The sequence below is a fragment of the Montipora capricornis genome, chromosome 7 (genome assembly GCF_036669925.1).
Source record: "Montipora capricornis isolate CH-2021 chromosome 7, ASM3666992v2, whole genome shotgun sequence".
NCBI lineage: Eukaryota > Metazoa > Cnidaria > Anthozoa > Scleractinia > Acroporidae > Montipora > Montipora capricornis.
Window position 1 is genome coordinate 21,096,783 of NC_090889.1, and position 14,397 is coordinate 21,111,179.

General features: G+C 40.6%; 2 protein-coding genes across 2 annotated transcripts in view; one reads left to right on the forward strand and one right to left on the reverse strand.

The window, feature by feature from the left end:
- Window positions 1-5,465: 5,465 nt before the first annotated feature.
- On the forward strand, window positions 5,466-6,871 carry LOC138055772 (uncharacterized). Its single transcript, XM_068901643.1, has 2 exons — window positions 5,466-6,336; window positions 6,504-6,871. The coding sequence occupies exons 1-2, from the start codon at window positions 5,466-5,468 to the stop codon at window positions 6,869-6,871; spliced, it is 1,239 nt and encodes a 412-aa protein (XP_068757744.1).
- Window positions 6,872-11,852: 4,981 nt separating this feature from the next.
- LOC138057411 (von Willebrand factor A domain-containing protein 7-like) overlaps window positions 11,853-14,397 on the reverse strand; it is a 35,348-nt gene continuing 32,803 nt past the window's right edge. The window contains exon 10 of the mRNA XM_068903439.1: window positions 11,853-12,894. Within this exon, the coding sequence (XP_068759540.1) occupies window positions 12,281-12,894 (614 nt within the window). The 3' untranslated portion in view covers window positions 11,853-12,280. The remainder of the gene's footprint in view (window positions 12,895-14,397) is intronic.

A 14,397-nucleotide genomic window follows, 5' to 3' on the forward strand; every position in this document is an offset into this window, starting at 1 on the left:
GTGATGACTGTCGATCAAATTGTTGGCCGCGATGATGGCCCGCTTTGACCACAGAGACAGGATAGCCACGTTTTTCGAAGAACTGGCACATCTCCTCTGATTTGCTGGAAAAATCGGAGTCATCACTACATAGACGTCGAAGTCTAAGAAATTGAGAATAAGGAATGGAGTTCTTGACATGTGATGGATGTGACGATGAATACAACAAATAACTGTGAGAATCTGTAGGTTTGTAGTGCACACTGATACATAGCACGTTGCCACTAATAGAAACTTTGATATCTAGGAAAGCCAATGAAGTTTCCGGATTTTCGCAGGTATATTTAAGAGCCGGATGGAGAGAATTGACGGAAAAATGATCGAGTTCTTCTCAGCAGGATGAAATAGCGCCGATACAATCGTCGATGTAGCGGCCGTATATTTCAGGTTTGGGGCCGTTTTACTGATTAAAAAATTGGTGTTCAACATATCCTACAAAAAGATTGGCATAGCTAGGTCCCATTCTTGTGCCCATCGCTACACCATTAATATGTTTGTAATAGTTGCCGGCGAATGAAAAACAATTAAGCGTTAAAACTAGTTCGGCAAGGCGGAGGAGCGTTTCCGAGCTTGGTTCTTTGACAGTGCGTTGATCGAAAAAGTGTTTAAGTCCTTGAAGACCTTTGCTATTGGGAATGACTGTGTACATAGATGTAATGTCCATGGTGAAAATAAGTTTGTCTTACCCGGAGAAATTGAAATGGCGGAAAATTTTTAGTGCGTGTGTACTGTCTTTAATGTATGATGGCAAAGATTTGACGATAGGCGTCATAATCCTGTCTAAGTAGCTAGAAATGAGTTCGGTGGGGCAACTACAGGCAGAAACGATAGGGCGACCTGGGTTGTTAGGTTTGTGAATTTTAGGCAAGAAGTAAATGCACGAAGTTCTAGGGGTGTTGATGATGAGATTAGTGGCAGTGTCCGGTAATTCTTGATTAACTATGAGATTCTGAATGGTGTCTTTGACAAGTTTTTGATTTTTGGAAGTGAGATCTTTCTGGATTTTGGCATAAAACGAGGTATTCGAAAGTTGCCGCAAAGCTTCTTTTTTGGTAAAGAACGGACCGCCAAACAACTACCGCGCCGCCTTTGTCGGCCGATTTGACTACTATGCCATTGCGTTTACGAAGATTTTTAAGCGCTGCCCACTCTTCCGAGGAAAGGTTGGAAAATTTAGTGTTACGATTGAATTTAAGTTTGTGAATGTCGTGACGACATTTTTTGGTGAAAAAATCTAAAGAGTCAAATTGTCCCTCTGGGGGAAGTCCATTTAGATTTGCGAACTTGAAGTGTTTCAAAAATACCTTTGAGAAGTGTCCGAATCGTCCTCTTTGTCACGAAAAAAGGCTTTTAACTGAACGCGGCGAAGGAATTTTTCAACATCTTCTTCGTCGCTCTGACGAAGGGCTAACGCTCGAAACGTCAGCTTTTAGAATCTCTGTACGGTGGCCAATTTACATTATCAACTCCGTTGATAAAACCAAATTTTTGTATACTACTTCCCCACCGACGCAGCACCACCGTTTCTTTAGAAACTAGCCCCTTCATTTTTGCTGAAGTGCTTGGCCCAGCCATTAATTCCTATTACACCCTGTTGAAATGTCGAGAACTCGATTGCATGGTCCAAGAAATTGTTGTGTTCATGATTCATCATTTTGTGGAAGCAATATTTTGGGTGCGAGGTTTTGAGCAGCAACCCGTGTTCGAAATGACATTTCTTTTTTCTCGAATAATATCTGGTGCTCATAATTAATTTTTCTGTCAACACTCAATAAGCGCAACGAGTTGATTAGTAAATGTAGACATAATGAGAAATACCTATTGAAGAACGTTAGGTAAAAAGGAGCGTGCAGCACGAACGGCCATGCATGACTAAAAAGGGGTAATCTTCAACGAATAAAATCACTCTTGGTTACACACTGATGAGTGCAGGACAAACTAAACGTCCTGCACGAAACAGACCTGTACGAAAACCAGAGGCAAAAGTATGATCGTGTCCTGATTATTCATTCATTTTTAATTGCCCTACCGCATGGTATAGGGCACTCTTAGTACAGCAAATACTAGCCTACTTTACGTATATATATATATATATATTAAATAACTTATGAAGACTTCTTAAGGCAAATTGATTATAATGGAACGTCAAACGTTTCGCCGGTTAGGGCTTCATCAGTGACTGATTATCAGTCACTGATGAAGCCCTAATCGGCGAAACGTTTGACGTTCCATTATAATCAATTTACCTTAAGAAGTCTTCATAAGTTATTTAATATTATACGAGGCAAGTTCATCCCTACAAGCCTGTTTTGTGGTCGCCCACTCACCAGGGGATGTAATGAGAATAAACTTTACCATCGCTTATATACAATATAGTTTGTCTAATTTATGCAGTGCGAAATTAGGTTTAGTTATTGCGCAGGAGGGCTTTGTTTCTGTGGCGGCGAGAAGACACGAGTTCATTTCGTTTGTTTAGTGTTGATAGTTCGGGTCGGCAGATGATTAGGAATTTTTCTTTGAGGCAGAGGTGTCAGAGGTTACATCTTTTGCTTGAGCTGTTGTACGGCGAGTGCGATGAGAGAATGCGCCAGGAAATAAAGTGTTCGATGTTGTTGTCTTTGAGGGTCCAGATATGCTTGCTGACTTCTATGTATTGAGCACTGTTTTACGAAAATCATATCCTCACAGCCGTACAACCATCATTGCAGGAATATTTTGTTTTTAAGATTGATGTCTAAAGCAACATTGCAGCAACCGTACGTAGCGTGCTTGCTCTACGTTTTTTTTATTTTTTATTTTTTATTTTTTTCATGTTTCCCCATTTCACGTACTCCACGTGAACAAACAGCGCCAGAAAAGCCGTACAGACCCGATTAAAGTTACTGAGTTACAGAAAATCGAACTCTGACACCAATGACCATGGCACACAAGCGACACGATCGTGACAAGCGTGTGACTGACGTGACTACGTGTCGACCTTTGTACCACGGTATAAGAGACATAAGACGCTCACTGCGTGACAAGTGTGTCAAGTGTTGAATCATAAATGATTTGTTTAATAATTTAGCACAAGAAATATCGTAACAACATAGGAAGAGGAGACAAACAAAGTGAAAAGATGTCGCTTTGTCGAAATTAAAAATGGATTGTAGCCTGCGAGCAGGCCCTGCGAGGGACTGGGGCTGGGGTCCCCCGCCCAGCCCCAGTCCCTCGGAGAGCCTGCTCGCAGGTGAATGGATTGTCGCTGTCGCATATTGTCGCTTTTTTTCCCGCCGGATTCCGTCGGCTGTCGGTGTTCTAGAACAAGATTGTCCCTACATTTTTTTGCAATTTTGGAGCGATGTCGCTTGTCGCCAAAAACCCTTGGAAGACCTCACAGAAATGAAATCCATCGAAACAACAAACCATGTTCGTGTCCTTTATGCCTATCCCTGAACGGTTTTACGAGGTATTCCAAAAGGGTGGAAAAATTTACCAGATTACAGACCTGGAATAAACTGGTGTTGTAAATACAAACTTGAGGCCGAGAAGAGCTTTATGGATCACGTTAAACACATTCCACGGAAAAGAAAGGACTCGGGCCAACAAACAAAACGTAGAATACTTTTTAACACTGACATTTCACGGATTATTTCTGTTAGCCCGTTCTACAAGTTAAAACATAAACAAATATATCAATAACGAGGAAAATGTCACTTATTGGATGCAGAGGGCCTACGAGAAGAGGAACAGTGTCATGAAAATACTGATCAACAAAGAGGCAAATCTAGTTGTGTATATATTTATTTCTAACTTTGATATCCAGTCGATCTTATTTGCTTACATTACATTGACACGTTTAATCAAAAGTAAATCATAAGAACGATTAAATCGCTTTAATTTTTCAAGGCTCTTGCAAACTCTTTCCTTTACATATTTCATTTTTCCCAAATCAATTTAGCCCGTAATAATTATGTTAGTGGCCAGATTAAATCAAACCAAGCCATGTTAAATATCTAGAAAGGAAAAGAGAAGGAAAAAAGGTATTTTGCCCTCCTATTTATTTACTACCAACTACTTCTAACAAAAGTCAGAGTGTAAAACTGGAACTGTTTTTTATTATAATTTACTATCATTTTTTTAGAGCCTTCAATTGGAGAATTCATTGAAAGATTTCAGATGGCATTTGGTAGTCATTATAAAAACAGTGGTTTGCCCTTGTAGGAAGTGACTGCCATGAGGAAGTTTACAGAGCTTCAAATTCCTTATATTGTTTAATTCTGTCTTTAAAACAATACTACGGGAAGACTCCAGACTGTCAGAAGACAGGAGATACCTCCAAGAACAAAGAGCAGTTGACCTCCTTCACATAATAGCATATTTCAGGTGTGCATAAACATGAATTAATTTGAACCAATAAAAGAGTACATCTGAAAAATCGAAAATAAATTTTCATGTTTGCATAGATCACAGATTACATGTTACAGTTTCTACATGCATCAGCATGGCCTTTCAAAGAGCTGGCCTGAACAATGGCCCCATCTTTGGTTTTTCAGTTGCACCACGAACTATTGACAGGCACAAACTTACGGGAGCAGCATTCGGACTCACTTGTTAGGGAGAGTGTATTTAAGTACATTATAAAATAATATTAAGTGATGAATACAGAGCTAAAATAAGATTACAGTTTTCAAGATAGACAATTTAGAGTTTATTGCTCAAGGAAATTTGACTGTAATCTATGCAAAATTAAAATAAATTACTTTTGTTTGCTTGTCATTAACTTCATTAGTTAAACATATACATTGTGGATTATTTAGTTTGCCAGTGGATTGTTCATTTTCTTTTATTAGGAACGTGCATCTATGATGTTACTACTGGATGATTTCCATAACATCCAGACAGTTCGCATACCAGATAATCTAAAGTTGTATATGCGTCGCTTTTGACAACTTCAGATTATCTGGTATGCAAAGGAAGGGAGACTTTAATGTAAAGGTGGTATCATAAAAAGTCACCTATAAGAAATTTTCACCGAGGGTCTTAAAAACCATGACAAGTCATTTCTTAATCCTCTTGCTGCGCAATGCTAACAACTGAGGGCAAACGATACACAGAAGCAAATCAAACAGTTCAGGTGTAGCATGAATAATAATATATTATTTATTTCGTTCCTTGAGCCGTTCATTTTAATCATACCTGTAGTGAGTCTAAATTAAGAAACATTTCAATAATAATAATAATAATAATAATAATAATAATAATAATAATAATAATAATCAAACAAGTGCAGGTAAAGAGGAAATTGGTCCCCTTATAACATAAAGCGAGGTATACTCCAAGGTGATGCATTCTGTGTTAAGCTCTTTACTCTCTGCCTCAACCCAATCGCTTGGTTCGTCAGAGGAACAGAAGGGTACAGCCTTTCACATGCAAAGAGCACAAAGATGACGCATTGCCTTTTCGTGGACAACCTGAAGACTTATCACAAAAGTTCAGCCGAGGCAACTACTTTGACAAATAGACTTGAAAGCATGTTTGGTGATATAGACGTAGACTGGGGAATTCGAAAGTGCGCCGCAATCCACATCAAGGAAGGAAAGCTCCAGAATACCGGAAACCTACCCCTTACAACCGGTAGCCAAATACCAGTACTAGGAGAAGACGACCATTACAAATTTCTCGGTAAGATACAGAATGTCAACCAATTAGACAAACAGGTGTTTGAGCAGGCCAGTCAAGAGTACCTAAGAAGACTAGCAGCTATAAGGGCCGCCCCATTCTCCATACCAAGGAAAGTAAAGGCCACAAACGCGTTTGCTTACCCAGTTCTCCAATATTATATGTGGTCAAGTGAATGGGCGATAGAAGACCTACAAGAACTGGACAGAGAGACCCGAGCAGTAATAGCACAGAACAAAGGCAGGCACAACTCTGAGTCGAACCCGACCTTATACCTATCAGCAGATTTAGGCGGGAGAGGCTTAAAAGAATTAGAGACTTACGCCCAGCAATTAAACGTAGATGTAACATTCGAAGAACAGCACAAATCCACCTCAGTAACAATGGGTGAGAAGGAAACTGTGTTCAAGATCAGTAGTCCAAAGTACATTCAACAAACCCTTAAAGAGGCAACAGACACAAAGTACAAACAAAAAGTCTCCGAACACCTATGGCTGGGCAACTATGTCACTCAACGCTGGAAAGATAACGACATCTCTGAAGACAACTTCAACCCAATCAAAAAACATACCAGACGTCGTAATAAGTGTACACACCAGTATTCTACAACAGCTCGTCCCTACAAAGGTTTACAGGGTAAAGAAACAAAAAGAACAAGGCTTAGATTTAGTGTGCACACTGTGCCGCAGTGCAGAAGAAACCGTCCCACATCTATTATGCGGCTGCTCTGCTCAGTGCCCAGACAATCTACAAGGCGAGACACGATAGAATGTTAAGGCCGATCTACCATCTCTTATTATCAGTATATAACATGGAAAACGGCCACTCCAAAGCGTGGTATAAACAAGCGATCCCGAAAGCAAGCACGGAAAACGACGAAGCTAAAATCCTCTGGGGCACGCCTATATATATAGATAAGGCGCCAGAGAATGGAGCAAACAAACCAGACATGACGATCTTTGATAGGAAGAACAAGGTTATCATCCTAGTGGAAGGAACTGTATGTAATATCGGACGGATCAACGATAGGAACGATTATAAGAAGAGAAAGTATCTGGATTTAAGACTGGATCTCCGAAAACTTTATCCCGACTACGAGATCAAGCAAACCAATACAGTGTTTAACTTCCTGGGAGATTTTGAACACCATCCTAAAGAAAGAACTCTCTGATTTAGCCCACAAGAAAGATGTTACTAAAGTGCTAACCAACTGTCAGAAGTGGATTATATCACAGAACTGCGAAATTACCAAAAAATTCTACAGTTTAAGACAATAAAACACTTTTTTCTGTTGCCTAAACACTGTCCGCAGCAAATTTCAAAACAAATTGTAAACTGAAAAGTTATTCAAGAAAACAGATAACATAATAACTATAACAACAACGTTAACAACAACAGCAAAACAATAATAATAATCTTGAAAATAAAAGTAATAATTCCTTTGTTTGCTATACAATCTGCTGCGTTGTGCTGTATTGGTCATTTTTGGGAACGAGAAGACTACACAAATTTAACAGTTGTGGAGCATAATACAGAGAACAGTGCAGATGTACATTTCAGTATCTTGAAATCCAGAAAGCTGGTGATAAATTAGCATGTTCATTGTGATGTGCTACATTCCATCCTATTTTACGGGGAGGGGGGGGGAGGTACTTTAGGAATTTCTAGGAGGGGATGTGCCGCTGGGACCCTGGAACCCTTAGCCTATACCAGAGCTAGTTTCAGCAAGATTTTGCTACCCTATACTAGAGTAAACTCCCCAAATTACTCCTATCCTAGAGTAGTTGTTTTCCAGAAACTCAGGTCACTAGCACAGTCTAAAGCATGTTTGGTGATATAGACCTAGACTGGGGAATTTGAAAGTGCGCCGCAATCCACATCAAGGAAGGAAAGCTCCAGAATACCGGAAACCTACCCCTTACAACCGGTAGCCAAATACCAGTACTAGGAGAAGACGACCATTACAAATTTCTCGGTAAGATACAGAATGTCAACCAATTAGACAAACAGGTGTTTGAGCAGGCCAGTCAAGAGTACCTAAGAAGACTAGCAGCTATAAGGGCCGCCCCACTCTCCATACCAAGGAAAGTAAAGGCCACAAACGCGTTTGCTTACCCAGTTCTCCAATATTATATGTGGTCAAGTGAATGGGCGATAGAAGACCTACAAGAACTGGACAGAGAGACCCGAGCAGTAATAGCACAGAACAAAGGCAGGCACAACTCTGAGTCGAACCCGACCTTATACCTATCAGCAGATTTAGGCGGGAGAGGCTTAAAAGAATTAGAGACTTACGCCCAGCAATTAAACGTAGATGTAACATTCGAAGAACAGCACAAATCCACCTCAGTAACAATGGGTGAGAAGGAAACTGTGTTCAAGATCAGTAGTCCAAAGTACATTCAACAAACCCTTAAAGAGGCAACAGACACAAAGTACAAACAAAAAGTCTCCGAACACCTATGGCTGGGCAACTATGTCACTCAACGCTGGAAAGATAACGACATCTCTGAAGACAACTTCAACCCAATCAAAAAACATACCAGACGTCGTAATAAGTGTACACACCAGTATTCTACAACAGCTCGTCCCTACAAAGGTTTACAGGGTAAAGAAACAAAAAGAACAAGGCTTAGATTTAGTGTGCACACTGTGCCGCAGTGCAGAAGAAACCGTCCCACATCTATTATGCGGCTGCTCTGCTCAGTGCCCAGACAATCTACAAGGCGAGACACGATAGAATGTTAAGGCCGATCTACCATCTCTTATTATCAGTATATAACATGGAAAACGACGACTCCAAAGCGTGGTATAAACAAGCGATCCCGAAGAATTTATGGTTATGTAATCCCAGGCTTAGTTGTGAGGCTTTCAGAAGGGAAAATATTACTGTTGGAAGTAGAAAAGGATACTGAGTCGTTTTTCTATTATGTAAATATAAAATCAAGACTAGGGAACTGAAATGGAAAGAAATTCCTCTTTCCTTTATTTTCTTTTGGTGCCCCCGCCGGGAGTGGGTCAAATTGCGGCAGAACTGTGTCCATATTTGACAAAGTACAACGGGTTCAATGCTTGAGTGAAGTATCTGATCACTCGGAAACCCACACGATAAAGACGACCGGTGTTTCATAACCCGAGCAACGAAATCAATGGCAGAGGTTCTGTTTGTTTTGAGCGCAAGTGCCGTCAGTCAAGGAAAGTGAATTTGTGACTCGAAACCCTCCACAATTTGATTTAGGAGAATCTGACAATTACTCACCCCCAGTATCTCGTGCACTGTTTTGTAAATTCTTCTTGTAGCCTCTCTCTGTCTGGAAATTTCCACTCTTTTGACATGTGCGTATTAAATTTTTTTATGCGCTCGTTCAGTAGAATCGTCGCCTGATGACGTAAACAGTGCATTTTTTACATTGTTATCATTCTTGGTGGATGTCCACAAAAATGTGAAAATACTCTGGGAATAGAGCCCGCACATGCCGGATTTCCACAAACTGGCAGATTCAGAGGACTCCCGACTCTACTTGGTCGCCCGCAAAAAATTTTGCTATTTTCGCCTTCGGTGACTTAGTAATTTAATTTATTCTGCCAAAAGATTGTTTCACTTTGCGCATACCCGACAGAAAATAAAGGAAACCAGAACTAACGACTTGACTTGGATAATATGGAGTTTTATGAGCTAACTGCGATGCGCAACGGCGTAAAAGTTGATACTTCTCAAAACAAGATTCTCCGAACGAGAGCCTTGTTTTGGTTCACAGATGGTAATACTTAATGTTCAATACTGAATTATTAACACGAGCTGTAATGGTAATCCAGTGTTTGAAACGTGCTTGTCTAGTGTCTAACGTAACTGTGAAATATGTAGCATGGAATCTGCGAGAGAGAGGCTAGGTCTTTTGTTATGTGAACAGAATTAACTATTGCAAGGTAATGTGCCGCTTTTTCATGTAAACCACGTGAGCGTTAACTGATTAGAGTGTAATGTGAAGGGCTAGTTTTCTACCCATATGAACCATGTGAGCGTTAGCCCTACGAATGGAAATGGGCCCATACAAGGACAGAGAAAACTCTGACCAGGGTGGGAATTGAACCCACGACCTTCGGGTTAGATCACCGCTGCTCTACCGACTGAGCTACAAGGTCAGACGGGAGCAGGCCGTTGGAACTGACGATGTTAAAGTCATGGCAATGAACATGTCCAAGTACAAGGAAAGGTTACGTTTTTGCAAACGTTGGCCGTGAAGCACTATATTTCAACAGACTTAACTGATTAGAGTGTAATGTGAAGTGCTAAGTTTCTACCCCAAATGAACCATGTGAGCGTTAGCCCTACTAATGGAAATGGGCCCACACAAGGACATGAGCAGGGTGGGAATTGGTTTAGATCACAGCTGCTCTACCGACTGAGCTACAAGGTCAGACGGGGGAGCAGGCCGTGGGAATTGACGATGCTAAATTTACAGCAATGAATATGTACAAGTACAAGGAAGGGTTGCCTTTTCGCAAACGTCAACCATGTAGCACTTTATATTTACACACTATTAACTATTGATATGTGCTTCTTTGAACACAAGGATCAGTGACGATCACTCCTCCTCCTAGCTATCTTGGATATCGACAGCACCAAGACTAAGATCCCAAGGACGAACTTGTCCTCAACTGCGACTGAGGCTACGAGGCCGTCTCCTGTCACGTGACCATCCTGGCATATTGAAAAACGAGAGTGTGATGTTTTCGAAACGTCGAGAATAAGTTTCAAAATCTGTCCAGGGAGATAAATTCATCTATACAACATGAATTCGAAAACCAAAAATCCACGTTCAAGATCAGTTTACTATTGAGCAGCGGGCGAAATGCTCTACTTAACAATATTGATCATAACCTCTGCTAATAACATTGCTATCGAGTGTCTTTAAAACTTAAGTTTTTACTTTGGCTGCTCACACTTCAGATTTGAAAGATGATCCCATTTCTTGTATTAAATGTTACTTAGTTGACGGTTACCAGGAGTTCAGAGCTAGGAGGAGCCTGCAACTCCAATACTGATCCTATGTTACTCCATTACTGGTTCTATGTTACTCCAATACTGGTCCTATGTCAAGATTTGGCCGGCACAAGTGACCATTCTCGATCCCATGAGTAATAATTTCTCATGCAAGACTTGTGATTAGCTGGAAAGCTCTGATTTCGCGGGAAAATAGATCTACAAATTACTCGGTTTGTAAAAACACCGTTCCACAAATACAATGAGGCTCTACGCTTCTAGTCACGGGCTACGGGAATGCACAGAATGACCTTTATTAAAATGTAGCGTGTGTTTCGGAGCCTAAGACCTTTTTTTAAAAGCAAGGCAAGCTTAAGCATTGCAACGTATTCAATTTATCTCAGAAGGCTCTCGATTATAAGAACCTTTTGCCACAATTCTCAATAAAATCGTTGGGACACTGAAGTCAACACAGCACGAGCGGTTTCAAAGGCAAAGCATTGGAGCAGTCTTCCTACCCTTCCCCTTACAATGATGATTTGAAATCCGGAAATATTCAGAAAAGCTGCAGTTGGTTTAAGCATTGCGCAGGGTGGGGAGGGGGCAGAAGAAACTATGAGGAGAATTTGGGAAATTTGGGCTCTGGAACATGTGAGGGAGTATATGATGCTTCCGTCCTAGTAAACATCCTAACTCGAACGTCACGATAATGCCTTACTTACATATCGATACATACTAAGTAAATCCTGAGGAACAACACGTTTAGAATCCTAATTGAAATCCTGGTAGAAGAAAGGACTGGCTCCCATCATGTAATACGTTGGCTTTGTATGCAACACGTGAACAGCATATTTGCACGTTTGGTTAAGCAACAATACTTCCGATTCGTCAGTATCAGGCGATTAACCTGTTTATCAATTTATAGTTCGACAGGTCACGTTAACTAAGGGGCACGCTTTCCTTACATTTACTACAATATCATGAAAACCACTAGGTAGTCGTTAGATTCTCAGACTTGCTCAGACTACTACAAAAACCACGAGGTGCGCGATAGCCTTTGCGCATCTGACGTATGATGTCATTCAAAATGGTGCAAAAATGCAGGCGGTCGACGAAAAAATCTAAAAAAAGGTCAACCTTGAAACCACAGGACAATACCGAACGCAAATATATAAAAGGTGCAACTTTAATTGAAGCAATTTTGCGCTCATTAGAGGAAAAATATACTAACCAATCATAAATGACAAATGGATGTATTTGCTTTGCTCCCAAGAATGATTGATGTAAATTTTCTCCTCACAGGCTCAATACAATGTTAAGCAGACTGGTGACGAGAAAAAAGAAATTTATCACCAGGGCTGTTTGTCTAGATATATCATCAAATTCCCATAACTGGCATGAAACGTACTATACGGCATTAGTAAGGAGAATTAGCAACTACCTATTGTGGTCTTTTCCTTTACGGACTAAAAATATATTAAAAACGAGTCGACGAGTATGACAATGTAAAAATCAGAGCAATGGCAAAATAACTTTCTACTCTCAAGTGAAATTTGGATTGGCTCCTCCCAGTTCTGGTTCCATAATTATAGGCGATTAACGTTCTACATTGGAGACAACAAACAACCGAGCCGTGGCGGAAACGATGGTACCAGACTCTCCTTTGGCCATCACGAAAACAGTATCAGTCTTGCCGACGTCCTCAGGGCGAGTTGCCGTGGCGCGCACAGAGATCGTAGCGCAACGGTTTGTTAACACGCGCTTAGGGGCCACTCTACGAGTAAGAAGGTATTGCATTCTGTCCTTCACGACAGTCACGTTGAATCTTTCCCCTCTATCCCTCCTGCCAAGCTTAAATTTAACTACTTTGCCGAACTTGCATAATTGGAAGTGAATGGTGGTGAATCGGTGAAGAGGAAGCGTGTAATCATTGGTTGCGGACTTGACCCTCAGAACAGTGGTGGACGGTTTGATAACTTGGCGGGAAATTCTCTGAAAATAAGTACCCCTGCGCGTATTGCCCAGTAGCTTCAGTTTGAAGATTTCCGCAGTTGACGTTGTGAAACTGGCGGTGAAATGAACTGTATCACGTGACTGGAGAATAAGGTCACTAATGTGGTCTCCTTCTTTGGTTATAAGCTGTAATCGTAGGGAACTGGTGTCGACTTTCTCCGATCCCGCCAAAGTGATGACCAAGGTGTTGTGTTTATCTTGAAGACAAAAAACACAGTCATTAGATCGAGCAATCACGACAAATGCACACAATTAAATTAGCCAATCGTAACGCAAAGGAAATGATGCAGTCGGAAGTGACCGCAGGGAAGCACAATTAGTTTGGTTTTTGCCTCTTATTGGCGGAGAATTGGGCGCACGTCTTGCAAGCAAACAGTAACAGTAGAAAACCAGCGATGTATTGAATACTTGATTTTTTTTTTCTCTTAAATACAATGCTCACACCACTGACAACTGCAATACTTGCGACTAGTCAAAATACTCTACTTATACAATAGACGACACAGTACTATGACAACTTGGGGAAATTTATACTACTTTAACAGGGTTTTCGTTAGAGGCCGGACGTTTCGTGCTGTTGTTGACCATTTCACGTCAGGTAATTTTATGCTATGCTATAGCTTTGTAGATTTGTTGGCGTCTTTTTTTCCTTCCCCTTTTTTGGACTTAGGTATTTCAGGAAGCCATTGGCTAAAGAAACACAAGACAATCTTTCAAACTAAGAAAAAAAGATACAAAAATTGGTTTATCAACGGAGTTGATAATGTAAATTGACCACCGTACGATTCAATCTCTGTACGGTGGTCAATTTACATTATCAACGCCGTTGATAAACCAAATTTTTGTATACTACTTCCCCACCGACGCAGCACCACAGTTTCTTTAGAAACTACCCCTTCATTAAGAAAAAATTACATCGCCTCATTTTGCTTACTTAACGTAATAATCGATCTTTTTAGTGTTGGCATTTCATGCTCGCGATAAGTTTGGTTTTCTTTTTATTCTCCAGTCTCAAGAACGTAAACAGCATTTCTGAGAGTTTCATTTATTGCAGTTTATAGGCACCCGGACGTCCTTGAGGGATCGCTCCCAAGGCACTCGCATTAATGCAATCGTCCTTGCAAAGGAAAATAACCATGCCCGGTACTTTCATTATCAAATCCCGTACTTTGAAAAGCTATCAAAAACCCTGCTGTTTACAATAAAGTATTGACGAACACCAGAAACCCATAAGGGTTGAAACGTGTAACGCGCGTTCACAGCTTCCGAATATTCAGTGCGAACTGATTGGTTGAATGTTTCATTGCTAAGTACCATATTTGGAAACCCTTCGCTCTTGTTGTTCCAAATATGGTACTTAGCAAATCGAATATTCAGAAGCTTGTTTCCAAGCACACAAGGGGCCGTTACACGTTTCAACCCTTATGGGTTTCTGCGAACACTATATCAACAGAAAGCAAGAAACTAAGAACTACGAGTTACGAAAAGGACGCGTGATAAAAAGAGAATAATTAATTATGAAAAATTTTGTCAACATCTTTCGGGTATTTGGGCAACTTTAACGACCTTGCTACGCAAAATTTTCTTTATGGGTTCAGTAGCTATACGTACGAAATAATAGCAAAATTACTACCCGAGTCCTCATTTCCAAAATAGTCACCAGAAAAAAAAAACAACAACAAAAAACGCTGGTTCTAGAA

Excerpts from the sequence above, each read along its gene's own strand:
- LOC138055772 (XM_068901643.1), top strand. The coding sequence starts at position 5,466 with ATGACGCATTGCCTTTTCGTGGACAACCTGAAGACTTATCACAAAAGT. Across the intron at positions 6,337-6,503 it reads TCCCTACAAAGGTTTACAGG|TATATAACATGGAAAACGGC; the intron begins GTAAAGAAACAA and ends TCTTATTATCAG.